Below are 19,294 nucleotides of genomic sequence, written 5' to 3'. Positions count from 1 at the left end.
ATGTGCCCCGAGGGAATGTGCTGCTCCTGCCACGTGGGGGTTCTGTGGGCACCAGCGGTCCAGGTGCTGGTGGTGGTCTCATGGCCACCCCGCTCTGTGCCTGTTCACTCTGTCCCTGAGAGGAGAGGTGAGGTCTCCAGCTGCGATTGTGGATTTGTCTGTTCACCTTTCAGCTCTGTCAGCGTATGCCTCATGTGTGAGTTTTTTAATCTGAAAAATGGGCATGCCTCCCAGGGTTGCTGCATGGACTGAATGACACCGTCTAACAGCTAACGCCTGTCAAGCTCCGCTAGTGCCAGCTGCTGCTGAGCCTCCCTCGCACCGCCTCACGGACCCCCCTGACGGCCCATGGGGGAGGGGCCGCCGTGGGCCAGAGCCTACGGAGGGCACGAGGCATGCCTAAGCTTACAGAGAGTGTCCAGCTTGGCCAGTCTGGGGCAAACCTTGTTTCAGGACCGTTCTCTGCCCTGCCTCACTGAAGCCCTTTGCAGGGCTTGGCACCCAGTCACTGGCCAGGTCAGCCGGCTGTTGCTATTATGGCCTTTAACACATAGTGTATCTGAATACATGTGCTCAGCGGCACCAACCTAGTGGCGTCTGCCAGGGCCCTTGGTGCCTGTCCGGCAAGGGGTCAGCAGTTCGGTTACGTGGAGGAGAAGGGAGAGGGGCCCAGGGCAGGAGATGGGGATTGTGGGGAACACAGGCCCCTCCACAGACTCCACTCCCAGGAAGCGCTCCCTTTTCCCCAGCTGACCGGGAGCATGGGAGCCATCAGAGCCTTGTTCCCATAGCCCTAGACCCCGCTGTTGAATGCAGAAGGAGATCTCCTTCCCTGTCCTGAGAGAGTTACAGACTCAGGGGACTGGGGCAGCTGCTGGCCGCCTCCTTTTATCGTGGGATTTAGGGACACTTCAAAGTAGTGTTTTTCCAGAAAGTGTCCGCAGCTGACCACTGTCACAGTGTGACATTTCAACAGGCTCCGCCTTCCGAGGGGTCCAGGGCTTGCCTGACCTCCAGGCTCCCCGCCCCCCCCCCCCCCCCCCCGCTTTCCCTGGGGTTGCAGGTGTGCTCAGGGAGCCCCTTGCGAGGGGTCTGTGTTAGCATCAAGCAGACAGAGGGAGGGGCAGAGCGCCTGGGCCCTAGAAGCGCCCTCGAACCTGTACTTCCACACCTCTTCCCCCTCTGCGCAGACTTGGGGGGACAGTCTCATCACCCATTTCACCAAAGGGAACCCCAGGCTGAGACTGGTCTCGGAGCCCTGCTTTTTATTTGTGTGTTTGTTTGTGTGTGTGTGTGTGGGAAGCACCCTGATTCCAGCCCGTACTGTGGGCTGACCAGAGAGACCCTCTGAGCCGGGTAGAGGGTAGGAAATGAGGCCGCGATGCTGCGTTGGTGCACATCTGCAAGGTGCAAGGGCATAAGCATCTGTTCCTAGTCTGTGCCAGGCACAGGGCCTCTAACCAAATGCTGCCCGAATCCACGGAGCATGCCGGGGGCATGTGGGCTCCCCGGGGAGGGGCAGGAGGGGCTGTGGCTCCAGGGATACATTCTGCAGGGGTGGCGGGTCCTGCTGGGGCTCACCGCTGCCCCTGCCCACCCCGGGCCGCCCGCCCTGCTGTGTTCTCACTGTGATCGATGTGACTGACTCTCTGGGCCCCGCTGTTTGTTTGGATGCCACAGTGTGACCGTGGCGGGCCGTTCCCTGCAGTGTTCTCAGCCCCTACGTGGAGCCACTGGCCAGGGCCCTTCCTTGCCAGACCTGGGGGTTGCAGGAGCCGAGCCTGCGCTGGCCCAGGGAACGTCTGGCTGCGGTAGGTAGCGCTCCTGCATGCACCATCGTGAACTCTGCAGCCCGTGACTGCAGGGGGTCCCTGCTCAGAAGGCCAGGGCTTCCGCGGCTGTGATAAGGCTGGGTGGGAGGGAGATGGGGGGAGGGGGCACTTCCCTTAGTCAAGGCAGCTGACGGGGGTGCAGGGGTAGCTGAGGGACTTGTACTCTGCTCACGTCTGACCCTGTTTTTGGTTCTTTTCTGTCTGTCCAGTCAGAGGAGGGAGGTGTGCCCTCTCAGTGGGTTTGTCTGGAGTGGGGGCCCCCCAGCGCGCCCCTCTGCAGCCGGGAAGGCCATTGGGAGCCGCTGTTCATTCCTTCCTGCTGAGCAGGCCCTTCTCCAGGCAACACAAAGTCCCTGGCCCTCTCCAAGGTGCCGGGACCTGACACGTTCCTCCCGCAAGACCGGCTGACCCAGGCACTGGGACCCAGAGCGGGTCGAGGTGTCCGCTTTGACCAGTCCACCCCTAACCCGGAGGCCTGGCTGCCCGTTGCTGCCGCTGCAGCCAGCGCTGGGTGAGCCTCTCAGTGCCTCAGCTGCCCTCCTCCCTCTGCTCCACAGAAGATGAAAGAAGCTGCTTCTTCCTTCTAGACCTGGCCGCTTGGGCCTGTACCCCTGCCCCCTGCAGCGCCCGCCCACATGCAGCCGGTCGGCAGGGCCTGGGCCGGCGAAGGCAGGCTCTCCGCTCCGCTCGCTCCGTCGGGGCTTCTCTGGCCTCTGGCTTCCTTGCCTGTAGAGGGGCACAAAGGTGGCTCTGCATGAGGGCTGCCCGTGCTGCGAGCTCAAGGACCTGGGGACTGGCCTGTGAGGTTCCCAGGGCCCAGCCGGTGCCTCGGGCTGTTTGTCTCGCCCCCTCCCCCCGCCCCCAGTCTGGTGAGCAACATGGGCTGAATTCTTAGAACTTTCTCAAGCATTTGAGAGGACATTTTACCCCAATGGCCCCGGTGGCAAAATAGTGACACTTTCCCAGTTCCCAGTGCTGCGTTCCTTTCCCAAGTGGTGTATTGTTCCCATCGGTGAGGCGGCCTGTGACTCCCACCCCCGGCTCCATCACCCAGGGTGTCCCTATGCCCTCCGGGACCCCTGCCCTGTTGGCCCAGCTCCCTCCTTCTGCTTCCATCCCCAGGGCTGGGCTGCTGGCTGGCCTGTAGCCTCCGCCACCATCTGCAGGCTCCCAGCCGGCAGGACCGTCTGCCTGGCCCTCGAGCCTCTCCTCGGCTGGGCGCACAGAGCTGAGCACACCGGGCTGGCTGGGGCGGTGCTGCTTCGGACCCTCAGCCCGCTCCCCGCAGGCCCACACGCAGAGCTGCAGGTTCAATTCCTCTCAGGCATATACCTAGGTTATGGGTTCGACCCCCGCTGGGGGCCTGTAGGGGAAGGCACTGGTCGATGCTTCACTCTCACACCCAGGTCTCTCTGTCTCCCTTCCCCTCTCTCTAGAAGCAGTAAGCAGTCCTGGGCTGAGGATTAAGAAAACAAAACTGGGGCAGCCTCTGCTCCCTGGCCCCCAGACGCGGGAGACAAATACTTAAAAGAATGTTCTAGCCCTAACCAGTATGGCTCAGTGGATAAACCTGCGGACTGAAAGGTCCCAGGTTCGATTCCGGTCAAGGGCATGTACCTTGGTTGCGGGCACATCCCCAGTGGGGAGTGTGCAGGAGGTGGCTGATCAATGTTTCTCTCTCATCGATGTTTCTAACTCTCTATCCCTCTTCCTTCCTCTCTGTAAAAAATCAATAATATATATATGTATATATATATATATATATACATGTATATATATATATATATATATATATATATATATATATGTATATATATATATATATGTATATATATATATATATAGGCCCGGTGCACAAATTTGTGCATGGGTGGGGTCCCTCGGAGTGGCCTGTGGGGATTGGGCCCCAGCTCGCGCCCCCAGCCTCGCAGCCTCGCAGCCCTGCCTGGCACCCCACCTTGGCCTGGCACCATTCCCTCACTTGCTTTACCATCCCACCTGCGGGACAATCGAACGGGGCCAGGCCCCCCACCTGGCTCCCTCAGCATCTGGGAGCCGGGCAGTGGCCCCACCCCTGACCGCTGCCGCTGGTCGCTGTCTTTGGGGTGATAAGCGGGGCAATTGGGCCCCCGCTCACACCCGCCTTGGCCTGGTACTGCCTGCTCACCTGCTCCACCATCTCGCCGTGGTCCCGTTCTCATCGGGGCCCATTAGGGCTGGCAGCGGCCCACTGCCAGAGCTGGCGACGCCTGCCATGATCCACGCCAACCCCTGCTGGTCAGCACACGTCATAGTGAGCAGTTGAAAGACCGCCCAAAGGGACCATTTGCATATTAGGCTTTTATTATATAGGATATATATATCTACACTAATAAAAGAGAAAAATGGTAATTGGCGTATGACGATACCCTTTTCATTGGCTAATCAGGGCTATATGCAAATTAACTGCCAACTAAGATTGGCAGTTAACTGCCAACAAAGATTGGCAGTTAACTGCCAACAAGATGGCGGTTAATTTGCATATGTAGGCACAATGCAGGGAGGCGAAAGGGAAAGCAGGAAGAAGCCCCCTGCCACTGACAGTGATCGGAAACCCAGGGGGGAGCTAAGAGCTGGGGGCCATGATTGGAGAATCAGGTGCTTTTTCCGCCCTGGCCAGTGATAGCAGGAAGTAGGGGTGGAGCCAGCGATGGGAGCTGGGCACGGTCTAAGCTGGCAGTCCCAGGAGCTAGGGGTCCCTTGCCTGGGCCTAAAGTGAAGCCCATGATCGCGGGGCCGCTGCAGCTGTGGGTCCCCGCTGCCCGAGCCAGACGCCTCAGCCAGAGGCGTCAGGCCTGGGCAAGGGGCCGATCCTGCGATTGGAGGGTGATGGGGGTCAATGCCTGAGGGCTCCCAGTATGTGAGAGGGGGCAGGCTGGGCTGAGGAACACTCCCCCCCCCCCCCACACACACCCAGTGCACGAATTTCGTGCACCGGGCCCCTAGTATATATATAAAAGAATGTTCTATATCCTCAAAGCAACAAAACCAAACCAAAAAACACTATGAAAACAGACTTTATGGGAAAGAGCAGAACTCTGATGGACTTTGACTTATTTTACAGTTTAGACTTACTTTTATTTTGAAATGCATGTGGTGAGTCAGAACATGTGCAGTGCTCTGGGCCTCTAACGCCCCTTCTAAAATGAAAAAGAGAGTGAGGCGGGGACTCGGTGAGTACTCGCCACTCGGAATGTTGGCTGTGTCTCATCTTTTTCTTTTTTTTTAATATATTTTTATTGAGTTCAGAGAGGAAGGGAGAGGGAAAGAGAGATAGACACATAAATGATGAGAGAGAATCATTGATCGACTGCCTCCTGCATGCCCCCCACTGGGGATTGAGCCCGGAATCTTGGCATGTGCCCTTGACTGGAATTGAACCTAGGACCCTTCATGCCGCAGGCCGACGCTTTATCCACTGAGCCAAACCGGCTAGGGGGGTGTCTCATCTTTTTTATTATTATTATTATTAATATATTTTATTGATTTTTTTACAGAGAATGAGGGAGAGGGATAGAGATTCAGAAACATCGATGAGAGAGAAACATTGATCGGCTGCCTCCTGCACACTCCCCACTGGGGACGTGCCCGCAACCAAGGTACATGCCCTTCACCAGAATCGAACCCGGGACCCTTCAGTCCGCAGGCCGATGCTCTATCCACTGAGCCAAACCGGTTAGGCTGTCTCATCTTTTATGGAAAGAAATCAATGTTGCCCGATGGGTATGGCTCAGAGGTTGAGCTTCGTTTGACCCATGAACTGGAAATCACAATTCGATCCTGGTCAGGGCACATGCCCAGGTTGCAGACTCAGTCCCCAGTAGGGGCAGTGCAGGAGGCAGCTGATCAGTGATTCTCTCGCATCATTGGTGTTTCTGTCGCTGCCTCTCCCTCTTCCTTCCTCTCTTAAATCAATAAAAAATATTTTAAAAATTTTAAAAAAATCCATGTTGAAAGTGTCCAGCTTGTGCCTAGAGATGGGGATCTCAGCCGTGGGCAGTTCTGTCCCTGGGCGACATTTGGGCATGTCTGGAGGCATTTTTGGTTGTTACGACTGGGGAGCGCTACCAGCATTTAGGGGTGGAGGCCAGGGGTGCTGCTGACACCCGCTGTCAGGGATGGCCCTCCCCGAGTGACCGAGCGGCAGGGCGTGTGGAGGCCGAGCTGCCCGCTGCAGAGGCCACCACCCGCGGCCGCCGGGCCCCGGGCAGCGCCGGAGCTCGGTGGGTTGGGCTGTGCTCTGAAGGTGGAGCGTTTGCTCTGGAACCTGCAGCTCGCCCTGGTCCGTGGTGTGCTTTTCAGAATATCACATGTTGATACACGTGTCTATCTAGTTTCTGCTCAATTCTGTAGCTGAGCTGTGTGAGGAATGGGCCACGTTTTATTTATCCATTCGTCAGTAGATGGACACATTTCATTGCAAGTGTGCGGACGGGAAGATCTTTGCTCACGCACTGGGCTCGCCCGTGTGAGTTTCTCTAGCGTCGCGTGGGAGCCCACCTGTTCAGCTCACAGCCTCATCGACACTCAGGACTGTCGCTCAGTCCGTTGAGAAGAGGCCCACGGGTTGTGGAGTGTGCGTCTGCCTGACTGCGGCAAGGCTTTGCGTCTGTCTCTCCCCACGGCGGCCCTCAGCCCCTCGGGTGCTCTGCAGGCCCCGCCCCAGCCCCAGCGGGTCACTCCCCTCCCGGCCCAGCACCTGCACACTCCCCTGTGGCTCGCCAGAGCCGAGTTCGGCACAGCTGATTGGGTTTCGGCTCTTTATCTCCAGTTGATGAGCTCGCGCTGCAGCAGCCTCTGCAGGACTCCATGTGCCGAGCCGCCCAGTGTGCCCCAGAGGGTGACTCTCCCGTGTGGGCAGGCGGGCGGCGGGCGGGGGCCTCAGCTGACGCCGGCTCTGTCCCTGCAGGCAGACCTCTGCGTGATGACCCGCCTGCTGGGCTACGTGGACCCCTCCGAGCCCTGCTTTGTGGCCGCCGTCCTCGCCATCGTTTTCAACCCGCTCTTCTGGAATGTGGTAAGCGCTGCTCTGCCTGCCTGGGTCTGGGCCCGTGGGAATCAGTCTTCCTGCTTCCTGTTGAGGGGGCATCCAGTTAGGGGACACGGACCAGGGAAGCCCCTCACCTTGGGCATCCCACCGTGCCTTGGCATTGCCAGATGGCCCCGGGCGGCTGCTGGGAAAGGCTGGGCAGCAGGCTGCCCATGGCGCTGCCCACTGTGCCTGGTGGCGTCACGAGGTCCTCCAGGGGGTGGAGTGGACCGACTCGGTTTAGGGTTCCTTCCCTCTCCGAATCTCACACGCGCTCCGCACACAGGGTTAGCTTTCCTAAATGAGGCTTCCTGCAGAGTGGCTCGCACACCACTGGCTTGAGGTAGCCGGGTAGCAAGAAGGAGCCTCTGAGGAGTGAGGTGAGAGACGGCGCCACTCATCTGAGGGGCAGGGACGCGGGGAGGGTGGGAGAGGGCTGGGCAGTGGCGGGGGAGGTGGCCCCGGCCTTGGAGGGAGGCCCTCTGCCGTAGCCTTTCCCTGGACCAAGGTGTGGGGGCAGCGTTTGGAGCTTGTGGTCAGGCTCTCCTAGGGCACCATCCCCGGAGAGATGGAAAAGGGCAACGTTTGGGGCTGGAAGCTACGCTGGGGTCCTGGGGCTGTGGGGTCCCAGGGCTGTGTGTGGGGGTCCTGAGCTGTGGGTTCCTGGGCTGTGGAGTCCCTGGGCTGTGGGGTCCCAGGGCTGTGGGGTTCCTGGGCTGTGTGTGGGGTCCCAGGGCTGTGGGGTCCCTGGGCTGTGTGTGGGGTTCCTGGGCTGTGTGTGGGGTTCCTGGGCTGTGTGTGGGGTTCCTGGGCTGTGTGTGGGGTTCCTGGGCTGCAGGTTCCTGGGCTGCGGGTTCCTGGGCTGCAGGTTCCTGGGCTGCGGGTTCCTGGGCTGTGGGGTTCCTGGGCTGTGGGGTCCCAGTGCTGTGGGTGCCCGGGGCTGTGGGGTCCCAGTGCTGTGGGTGCCCGGGGCTGGGTGCTGGGTTTGCTGGCGCAGAGCCTAAGCAGCTGTGTCTCCCTTGCGTGTAGCTCAGTGTTAGCAACACCCTGTTCCCGACAGTTTTCATTTCAGGTGACCACCCGGTCCCAGGGGTAGAGCAGGACATGTTCCTCATCTGAATTAGTCCTTTATCCTTCGGAGACACCGGGGTGGGGCGAGGCTGCTCACCTTGAAGAGGCGGCCTTGGGAATGCCCTGTTCCTCTGTCCTGAACACGCTGGGCCTGCCTGAGGGTCGCTGCCTCAGCGGGAGGGGAATTGAGGGGAGGGACAGAGGCCTCCTGGGAGGCATCTTCCCCACCGGCCTGCCCTGGCCCTGACCTGCTGGGCTCCCCGACAGGAGCTGTCACAGTGGGCAGCGCCTGTGGTGCCCCAGGCCCCACGGAGCCCCAGGCCTCCTCCCTCTGCTCCCTGTGCTCCCTCTGCCCACACGCCCCCCCCCCCCCTCACTCTTCGGCTCTGTGGCAGCAGGTGGGGAGGGGAGGCGGCTATGGCACGCTGACCAAAGCCCCCCAGCTGTCCAGCCTCACCCTGGGAACCTGTGACGGTTGCTGTGAGCAGATAGGTAGGTGGCTCTGTGGGTGTGACTGAGTGATGGTTCTTGCGATGGGAGAGTCCTGGACTTTGGGGTGGTCCTACCTGCAGTCAGGTGTACCCTGTGAGCGGAGACAGAGGGGCAGTGGAGTGCTGGCCTTGAAGAGCAGGGGTGCGCCAGAGCCCTCAGCGCTGGGGGAGGTAAGGACTGGGCTCTCCCTGGGCCTTGCCGGACTGTGGACTCTAGCCTGGGCGCCTGGGACTCGGAGTGAGGTGAAGCCCGCGCGGGGCTGGCTCTGACCTTGGCCCCAGACTCTCCGCTCAGGGCCACGGTCTGCCTCCCTGGGACTTGGCTCTTGGAGAGGTTCCCAGGATGGTAGCTGGGCTGTCTGCCCACATGTTGCCACCCGCCCGCCAGCACCCAGCCATCTCTCTCCTCCTCCCACCCCCACGTTAGCACCCTGTTCCCAAGGCCTCAGCCCTGTGTGGCTCAGGCCACGGAGGCTTTCTCCCTTCTCCTTCGTTCTCCGGGGCAACGTGAGCGTTGCTGACCTGCCCTCGCTGCACCCCCTGCTTTCCTGTGCCCCGGCTGCTGCATTCCGCCTTCCAGCAGCGGTGTGGGGCCGGCGTGGAGCTCCAGACTCACGTCAGCTTGTCCGCCCCGCACATCGCCCTCACAGGGCCCCCTGCTCCACCTGGGCCACCCCCGCCACCCTCTTGCCCAGCTGCACATCGTGAACCCGGGCAGCATCGACCCCGCACACTTGTCTAGGGGAAGTGTACGCTCTGGCCTGCCGGGAGGCCCCTCTGCGACACCCCTGGGTGACCCACCCTCTCCCCCAGGGCTCCCCGAACTCCTGCTGCCTGTTTCAGGCCGCCATCCTGCTCCCACCCCTCCAGCCCTACCTCTGGTCAGGGCTGCCCAGGCTGGCGTTGACATGTTGGGCTGTCCTGTGCACGCAGGGTGTGAGCACACCCCATGCTCCCACTAGGGGTCAGTAGTGCCCCAAGTCCCGACAGTCTCAAATGTCTCCAGACATTACCAGGTCCTGAGGGATGCAGTCGCCCTGGTGGTGTGAGTGAGGCAGCCGTGTGCCTCTACTCTTGGCCCTCCGCCCCCAGCTGTGTGCATGGAGGCTGGGCCCTGCTCCCCGTGGGCTCGCACCCGGCACCTGGGAGTCTGGGGGCCGTGTGTATGAGGCTCCCCTTGTAGCGTTCGCTCTCACACCTGATGCAGAGGGAGGGGGCCGTGGGCCTGAAGCACCCGGCGCTCCTCACGCCTTCAGCAGAGATAAGTGGTGGCCCCGTGCCCTGGGGTGCTCCCGCTCTGCGCCCCCCCACCCATGACCTGGTGGTGCCCTGGAGCGCCCTCTGTCACAGCGAGCAGATGTGGCCCACAGCCTGAACTCTCCTATTGTTCACAAAAGAAACTGCGATTGGCTTCTCGAAGAAACCAAGATGGCGGCATAGGTCAACGCCGGAGTTTGCTGCCTCGAACAACCACTTCAAAAATACAACTAAAAGACAGAACGGACATCATCCAGAACCACAGGAAGGCTGGCTGAGTGGAAGTTCTACAACTAGAAGGAAAGAGAATAGCATACCAAGACTCAGAGGAGGCGCAGTGCTAAAGTAAAATACTAAGATCCCCTGGGACCCGCCCCGCCCAAGCCCTGCACAGAGGCATTTGCGGGATAGCCTTAGGCAAAGGCTAGATTAGCACCACCCTAGAGATCCAGCACAGAAGCTCTCCCACTGCAGACACAGCTGATTCTCATAGCCAGTTGGCCTGGAGGTCAAATCACCCCCAGTATTACCGACAACAATCAAGGCTTAACTACAACAGGACTGCACACAAAGACCACTACGGGGTGCACCAAGAAAGCATAAAAAATGCGGAGACAAAGAAACATGACAGAAATGGAGGATATAGAGCTCAAAACCGCACTTTTAAGGTCTTTCAATAATTTTCTAGAAACTGCCCATAAACTTAATGAGATCTACAAGAAATCTAATGAGACCCTCAATGTTGTGATAAAGAACCAACTAGAAATTAAGCATACACTGACTGAAATAAAGAATATTATACAGACATCCAACAGCAGACCAGAGGAGCGCAAGAATCAAGTCAAAGATTTGAAAAGCGAAGAAGCAAAAAACACCCAACCAGAAAAGCAAAATGAAAAAAGAATCTGAAAATACGAAGATAGTGTAAGGAGCCTCTGGGACAGCTTCAAGCGTACCAACATCAGAATTATAGGAGTGCCAGAAGATGAGAGAGAGCAAGATATTGAAGACCTATTTGAAGAAATAATGACAGAAAACTTTCCCTACCTGGTGAAAGAAATAGACTTACAGGTCCAGGAAGCACAGAGAACCCCAAACAAAAGGAATCCAAAGAGGACCACACCAAGACACATCACCATTAAAATGCCAAGAGCAAAAGACAAAGAGAGAATCTTAAAAGCAGCAAGAGAAAGAAACTCAGTTACCTACAAGGGAGTACCCATACGACTGTCAGCTGATTTCTCAACAGAAACTTTGCAGGCCAGAAGGGAGTGGCAAGAAATATTCAAAGTGATGAATAGCAAGAACCTACAACCAAGATTACTTTATCCAGCAAAGCTATCATTCAGAACTGAAGGTCAGATAAAGAGCTTCACAGATAAGAAAAAGCTAAAGGAGTTCATCACCACCAAACCAGGATTATATGAAATGCTGAAAGGTATTCTTTAAGAAGAGGAAGAGGAAGAAAAAGGTAAAGATACAAATTATGAACAACAAATACGCATCTATCAACAAGTGAATCTGAAAATCAAGTGAATAAATAATCTGATGAACAGAATGAACTGGTGATTATATTAGAATCAGGGGCATAGAAAGGGAGTGGACTGACTATTCTTGGGTGGGAAAGGGGTGTGGGAGATGTGGGAAGAGACTGGACAAAAATCATGCACCTATGGATGAGGACAGTGGGTGGGGAGTGAGGGCTGAGGGTGAGGTGGGAACTGGGAGGAGAGGAGTTATGGGGGAGAAAAAGAGGAACAAATGTAATAATCTGAACAATAAAGATTTAATTTAAAAAACAACAACAAACAAACAAAAGAAACCGCGTTTCGGTGTCTGAACTACTATCGCAGGCCAATTGCTTGTCACCGCGTCCAGGCTGGTTGGGGTGTTCAGCACGTTTGGAGCCGGCTGCAGTTGGGGTGACGGACAGTGACCCTATCATTAATCTCCCACATGGGACCCGGGGAGAGTGCAGGGGTTCTAGCAACCCCCCAGGATAGTGTAAGTGGGGGACAGGCCTGGCAGTGGGTTCCTTGGCGTTGAGGGTGCTTCTGAGGCTGTTCTCCGGGCCCAGTCTGGCCGACTCTGTCCCCACCCCCAGTGCGCCTACTCGCTTGCGCCCATGCCTCTGCCCTCTCTTCTCCTGGAGACCCAGGGGCAGTGCAGCCCCCTGCAGCCAGCCTCAGGCCCCTCTCTGAGGGGGTCCCCAATGTGCTCCCCGAGGGCATGTGGTTATTGGGTTGGCCTCCCCAACCAACCTCAGCCCCGGCTCGTTCCCCTGGGGAGTGGCCAGGGGGATGAGGCCCGCCGAGGGTGAGATTGGGGGAAGGCGGCTCTTTCTCTCCAGGAAGTAGGACGCTCGCTGCCTGGCTGGGGGTAAGGGGTCCGAGGCAGAGTGACCCTTATCCTGCAGACACTTGTGGTCCAGGCTGTGGACTGAGTTCCTGGCTGCAGGCTTTGCAAGGAGCCAGGCAGCAGGACGGTAGGTGGCGCTGTGGGCGAGGCGAGGCCTTCCCCTCCACTCCCAGGGCCGGGTGTGGCTGAGCGGCAGATGAATGCTCCCAGCCCGCCCTGCCCACACCTGCACTGGCCACACCTGCACTGGCCGTGCTGCCTCAGTTTCTGTTTTCAGGTGCCCGTTTAGGGGAGTCCTGAGGGATCCCCACCAGTGCTGGGAAACTGGCCCTGCAGATGCTTCAAGCTGAAGCGAGGGAACCAGCCTGGTACCGGGTGGGAGGGCCACCCAACCCCTGGGTTCGCGTGCCCTCTGGCCCCGACTTCTCCATCCACGAGTGAGGGCGTCAGCTGAGGTCCCGCCACACCCTGAAGTCCAGGTCCCACTCGGGTGCCCTGTGCTGGCCCTCCGGCCCGCAGGCGAGAGCTCTGGGAAGTGCAGGCTGTAAGCTGGGACTTGATGAATAGTAAGGCTCTCAATGAGAGGGCATGTGCAGAGCACAGGCATTGAGGGGCATGAGCTTGGGGCTGCACAGTGTCCTGAGGGGACCGCTGGGCTTTCCAGAGGGGCGGAGGGGTGGGAGGTGGGGGCAGGAGTCCAGAAGACCAAAGGAGGGATACATCAGGCCCAGGTCCCCTGAGGGAGGATCCCAAATGCTGGCCTGCAGCCCTGACTCTGCTAGAGTCTGCCAGTGCGTGTGTGAGTGTGTGGGCGTGCACGGTGAGCGTGCATGCGTGTCCCATGCAGACAGGCAGAGAATGGATGGGGGTGTGGACCAGGCTGTCTGAGGCCCTTGCTCCCATCTGGCTCCGAAGCCAGGCTCCCAGGGCCTGGCCACACCCCACTGGGCCCTGGGCCGCAGTTTCTGGGTCAGGAAGGAGCTGCTCTGTCGGCGAGGCTTCGTTGGCGGGATGCCGTGCGGGCTGCTGGCATAACCTGGCAGCGGGCAGGGACGGAGGCCTTGGCCCTGAGAGCACAGGCCTCTTCCCACCGGGCGGCTCTTGTCCCTTCCCTGCGACCACTCAGCACACTGGCCTCCTGGGTCTCCCTGCCCCGGCTCCGCTCGGGCTGGGCTCCTGCAGAACTCCTGGTGTGTCTGGCCTTGGCTTGCCGGCCGGGACAGTCTGCTCCTTGTCGTTAGGGACCGTGGCCTTGATGTTGGCTCTGTGCGTGTGTTCTTTTCTGAGCCAGGAAGCAGCTGGCTGCCCCGTCGGTCTGTCCGCCTCTGCGTGGAGAGCCGCCGACAGCAGCTTCTTCGAGTTGTGGGGCTGCTGGCTGTGCCTGGCGGGGAGCCTCCTGCCATTGGCCAGGACTAACCGCGGAGTCAGTGTCCGAGCGCGTGGTGCCCGGTGTCCGTGGCACCTCCATCGGGTCAGCTCGGACAAAAGGGAGCAGGCTCTCCCATCCATGCCCTGCTCCGGGGGCCCCTGCCTCAGCCGGGCCTCCCCCTGCTGTCACCCCATGGGAGCCAGGGCCCTGGTTCATGGTCTAGAGCTGGTATGTGCGCTTCCTTAGAAGGTCGCTGGGGGCTGGGGCCCGAGCACAGGTCCTGCCGCAGTGCCAGCCGGCCGCCCTGGTGTGGGGTCCACGGGGTTGAGCGCAGTGGGACGGCTCCTGGGGGCATGGTGTACTGTGGGTGGTCTCAGGATCCTTCCCCCACAAGGGGCGGGCAGATTCCCATGACCTCACCTGTTCTCGGGGTCCCAGCAGGTGGGACCCTCCTACTCAGGTGGACCCTCAGAAGTTAAGGGGCCCTGGAGGCCGGCAGGTTGTCTTGGGTCCAGGGGAGAGGCTGCGGGCCATTTCCAAGGCTCGGGTTTCAAACTTGCTCCGTGACCTGACAACGCCCCTCCCCGGGGCCTCCATTGCCCCATCTCAGGTCTGCCCAGAAGCGAGGCGAGGCCGAGGGGGTGGGGGAGAGGGATGTGCGAAAGGGCTTGGAGCACGGAGTGCCCAGTGTCCTATCTGGCTTGAAGGAGCAGCACTGGACAAGGGCTTGCGTCAGTGGAAACTTCTGCCCTAGCGACTGCCCCAGCTTTGGGCCAAGTGCTTTCAGTTCTCCCAGAATCTCCCAGAAAGTGTCTGTGGCCATAGCAGTGTATCTTGAAGAGTATTTCTGTAGCTGCTGACCCCTTCCTTGAGCCAGGAGTAGGGATTAGCTGGGGCGAGACGACGAGACTCAGGGGATGGCTGCTGTGTGCACTGCTGGCCAGCGCCGGGCCGCACGTGGCGGGGGCCTGGTCTGCGTGCCGGGGAGCCAGGCCTTGGAGTTCCAGTTCTGACGGTGGCCCAGGAGGCAGCCGACCTTCCCCCTCTGTCCCGAGTCCCAACGCGGGGCTGGCTCCGTGCTTGTGCCGTGCAGGCCTGAGACCACAGAAGAGGGGGTGCTTGATGGCTGGGAGCTCAGCTGGGGTGCTGAGGTGTGCACTGGACCCCGAGCTGAGCAGCCCGGCCAGATGACCCAGCACAGAGGGACGGGGACCTGCAGGACAGTGGGAAGTGGGTGAGGACGACAGGCAGAGCCTGCGAGGATCCCAGCCGCAGTTTCCAACCCGGCGCCTCGAGGCTGTGCCCGTGCCCAGTGTCTCCTGCCACTCACTCACCTGTGCGCCTTCTTGCTTTGTCCTCCCCCTCCCCCGGGATCTCTGAGGTGGGCCCATTGTGCAGCAGGGAGGCAGCCGCCTTGGGTGCGGGGCAGGGAGGAGGGCAGCGTGACACTGGGACGGACCCTGGCTAGCTGCGAGGGGCACACGCAGCAGGTGTGGGCGGGGTGGCCCGCAAGGGCCTCTGGCACCTCGGCCCAGGGCTGGACGGGGGGTCCTTCCTCAGGGCTTCTTGGCTGAGAAAAGGAGCGCAGCGTGGAAGTGGGCGGCATGCTCCGGGCACCGGGGGCCGCAGCTCCTCGCCATCCACTGGCCAGCTCGGCGGTGGAGCGGCCCTGCCAGCGGATGGACAATGGGCGTGAAGGGGCTGTGAGCAATAGAGCTCCGTTTGAGGGTCGTAAAGCCCCACCACACGTGACTTACAAGAAAGGTATATTTGGTCTTCCTCCCGGCTCCTGGCACAGAGCTCAGAAGATCCTTGCAGGCTCCTAGGTGCTGAGAGGATCGCAGTGACTTCGTTAAGTCAGGGAGGCGACGTAACACCTGGAAAGCCCTGGCCGCCCAGGGGCGGGGCTGTATGCAGTGAGCCAGCTCTGTGGTGCGCGGGCTGGACCCTCAGTCCCGCCTGGGACCTCCAGGCCACTGGGCGCTCAGAGTGAGTCACACCTGCTGTAAGGGCCTCCCTGAGGTCCAGGAGGGGGAGGGGGAGAGTCCCTAGGCTGGTGCCTGGGGTTGGAAGGTGGTGCGTGGAGGCTGCCGGCCTCCCCCTCCTGCCCTGCGTGTTGCCTCCAGGGGCTGCTCCTGAGCCACACCCTCCATCATAACCCCGAGCCCCGTTCCTCCAGCTACAGTGAGGCCTCCAGCAAGGTAATTGCGCCTGCGGAGGTGGAGGGACCTCCAGCCACCTCTAGCGCGTGCCTGTGGCCTAGAGCAAGGTGACTGCCTGGACCGGGACTGGCGCCTGAGGTGGGAGTTGGGGGAGCAGTTTTGAGGCATTGAGCGTTAACCTGGGGGACCCAGTGCAGTCGCTAGCAGAATCCTGGGTGGTTGCCCAAGGCTGGGGAAGTTGTCTGGTCTCGGTGGTGTCTCAGGGCGGATTTGTGAGGGCCGCTCCAGGGGCCCAGGGAGGTGCTGCCAGGGAAGCCACCTGCAGAGGCTGGGCCTGAATTCTCCTCCAGGTGCACCCCGTGCTCCTCTGGGACCTGCCCATCTGCAGGGAGAGGGTGCGCTTCCCGTGGGGTGCCGGCAGGAGGGGCTGGGTCGGCCTTGCTGCTGACTGGCCTGTCCTCCGTGCCCCACCCGCCCCCCTCCCCCCCACATGGCTCTGAGACAGACCGCTGTCCTTTCACCGGTGTCACAGTTCCCGCCCTGTGGCGGCCTCCTTCCCTCTGCACTGGGCTCGGAGAGGCTGCTCTGAGCGTTGCCCTCTGCAGGCTCCCCTGTTCTGTCTGTAGACTCTGTCCCTGGTCCAGCAGGTCTCAGACGGGGGTTGGGTGGGGGGGAGGCACGGGGGGCATTGCTCTGTTCTCAGCCTGCCTCCCCACCAGCTTTGAGAGTGGCATTGAGGGTTTCAGCCCATAGAGAAGGGCCAGGAGAGCCCGGGCAGGAGCAGAACCTGCCGTGGGAGTGACTGTGATGTCACCACCACTGGATGGACTCAATTTGGAGGTCCTGCGGGGTCAACCCCAGATTCTTCAGAAATAGCAGCTGAGGACCAAAGAGGTTGCCCAGTTCACATAGCTCAGAACTCACAGGTCGGCCTGGCACTGGGGCTCCCACTGGTGCATTACCCACCCTCCCCACCACCCGCTGGAGGGCTGGCCTGGTGCAAACACAGACCTAACTGGCAGCATGGCCCGGCCAGGATGCAGGGCCTGTTGGGGTCCAGCCCCAGCAGGTCCAGGGGTTCCCAAAGGTGTGGACGGAGTCGGTGAAGAAGAAATGACACGGAGACAGCGTTCAGTTGATCAGCATAGTTGTGTTCTCTAGCCAGGTTTCTCCAGCCAGGTGTTCTAGCCAGGTTCTCTCTTTTTTTCCTGTTACCTCTGTATTTATACCATTTGATTTTAATCCTATCCATTCTATTCCAATGGTTAGGGCGGTTAGGGCGTTTGTTATCTCCATTCCAAGGTCACTACTCTACTGTTCTGTTAAGCTACAAGGAAGTAACTGAAGGAGATTATCCTAAGTAAAGATTATGTAGCTTAAGCGTGATTGTTCATAGTTAAGGTGATTAACTACCTGCCTGGCACTTAGTTAAGGGGTTTTACTGATTTATTCCCTTCCTTAATCCTGTTAATCCCTAACTCCAGGGAAAAATCCTCACCTGGGGAAACAACCTTTCTCGGGGAGGTGGGCCTGGTTAAAACACATAGCGCTAAGAGGGGGAGCAAACATATGCCATATACACCAGGTCCCTTGAAACATATGCTGTGCAGATGTTTCTTCCCTGAAGCGACTGTGTCGAGCAGCAAGGGTGGACCGGCTTCTGGCAAGGGCCTACTGGCAGGAGAGGACTTTGGAGCACCTGTTGGGGATCCGGCCTTGTGGCCCTGCCCCCTGGCACCTGGGTGCATGTGTGTGCCCGGCACTGCTTCTGACAGCCTGGCTTCCTGGCTGTGTTTGCCCTCCTGTGTCAATATTATGACTGCACGTGGACTTTCTGTGGGCAGGGCCTCACGTGGGGCTGCCACGAGGGCTGCCACCAGCAGGGACGCCTCTCCTGGGACAGGGCGGGTGCAGGTGTCCTCAGGTCTGCCCTTGGCCTCTTCAGCCCAGGAGCCCAGTGTAGTTGGGCTGCCCTGCCCCCCGTCCCCCCAATCCTCCCTGTCCAACTGGCTCAGCCAGGGGATGGGCACGGGCCCTGAGCATGCGAGCGGACCCGCCAGGATGCCTCCCAGCTGAGGTCCCTGGGGGAGCTCAGTGACTTTCCTGAGCCACTTTTCTCAGCTGCAACCTCAGCGCAGCAGTCGGGCCTGCGGTGTGCAGGTTGGATGGGGCCAGAGTGGAGCCGCTGGAGCCAGCTGGTCAGTGGGCACGCTCCCTCCCCCTATCCCCAGCGCACTGTCAGCTTATGTCCGGCAGCTCCCTGAGGCCTGCTGCCTTGGGGCTTCTGCGGAGAGCTGTCCTGTGGCTGTAGTCCTTCCTGTGGGCGTGGGCAGGGCCTGGCCTCCCAGCTTGGGTCTGACCGCCTGGGCCCACATTGTGGGTAGCTACTGACCAAGCTCCTCACTCTGCTCCATGCGTCATTCCCTCATCTGTGAGATACTGTGGGGTCCGTCCCAGCGGGTGGCGAGGGTGATGAAGAAATGCGCCTGCGCAAGGCTGAGCCCGCTCAGAGAGCCTTTTCTCCTGTCCTGCCTGGTCAGGGCCCAGGCTGCCTGCTGGCCCTGCTGATCATACAGTTTGACCCTGTGGTCTAGAGGAAGGGGCAGGGAAGGTTGTAGAAAAAGGGAAGAGGCGAGGGAGGGCGCCCCCATGTTATGGCCTTCACACTGGCCTCTGGGTCCCAGGCATGCGCCCACTGGGCCCAGGAGTCATGGCCCAGAGGAGTGGCCAGTTAGCTCCAGGTGGCTCCTGGAGGCGGGGACAGTGGGTCTTCTGAGGAGTTTGCACCTGCTGCTGGGCAGGCAGGGTCTGAGACGGGCACCGGGTCCTCGTGAGAATTCAGCGGCTTAGTCCCTGGACAGGGTTGAGGCAGTGCCCGTCAGCGCGCATACAGATGCTGCCATGGCCACACCTGAGCCCCACCCCCCCACACATGGGCGCGCACACGCCAAATGTCATTTGCATAAATGAGTAGATACGATGCCCCTTCTTTCACATCTGTGCTGTGAGCTCGTCTTTAAAAGTCTGCGGCGATGTCCTGACGGTGCTGATGAGCAGCTGCCCTGGAAGGGCCACTTGCTGGGGCCCAGCGCCCTCCCTCACCTGCGCAGAGGCCGCACCTGCCGGTGTGCGCCTGACGGCAGCCAGCTCCAGGGCCAGCCGTCCTGGTACAGATGGGGATGCTTGCACCTTCCAGCCTCTTTACTGACCGCAAGCACGTCGCCATTCACTGGGGGCAGGGGTCCCGATTGCACACCACGGCTGGTGGTGGAGGCGGAGGGTACAGGTCTCCTGTGCTGCCTGCACAAGCTGTGTTTGCAAGAGGAGTGACAGGAGGAGGTGGAGCAGGGGCCTGCGGCTGCTCTGGGCCTGCACCTGCTGCTCAGCCCCCACAGGAGACTCCGACTCCCAGGCTGGAGCAGCCGAGCCTGGCAGGGCCTGTCGGGCCTCTGGAGAGAGGAAGAATCAGCCCCCCCCAGTGCAGCCCATCACCTGCTGTGGCTGGAATATGGCACCTCTCAAGACAGGCACAGAAAACAAGGGAAGCATACGAGAAGTTTCTAGATTTTGCTCGACTCCCAAGTGGAGGTGCAGAGCTGGAAGGCGCTGCGAGCCTGGCTGTGCTGGTTGCTGGCTGGGAAGGGTGCTGGGGGGGCGGGCAGCAGCGGCTCTTCCAGGAGGAGGCC

The 19,294-nt window shown here is 60.1% G+C and overlaps 1 protein-coding gene across 5 annotated transcripts in view; it reads left to right on the top strand.

The window, feature by feature from the left end:
* PEMT (phosphatidylethanolamine N-methyltransferase) overlaps positions 1–19,294 on the top strand; it is a 57,867-nt gene that overhangs the window by 7,843 nt on the left and 30,730 nt on the right. For all 5 annotated transcript variants that reach the window (XM_059668360.1, XM_059668361.1, XM_059668359.1 and 2 more), the window contains exon 2: positions 6,781–6,888. In XM_059668360.1, coding sequence (XP_059524343.1) covers positions 6,796–6,888 — 93 coding nt within the window. In that variant the 5' untranslated portion in view covers positions 6,781–6,795. The remainder of the gene's footprint in view (positions 1–6,780; positions 6,889–19,294) is intronic.

Source organism: Myotis daubentonii, chromosome 16, assembly GCF_963259705.1.
Source record: "Myotis daubentonii chromosome 16, mMyoDau2.1, whole genome shotgun sequence".
NCBI lineage: Eukaryota > Metazoa > Chordata > Mammalia > Chiroptera > Vespertilionidae > Myotis > Myotis daubentonii.
Note: the sequence above shows the minus strand (reverse complement) of the source record. Positions and strands in the feature narration are given on the sequence as shown.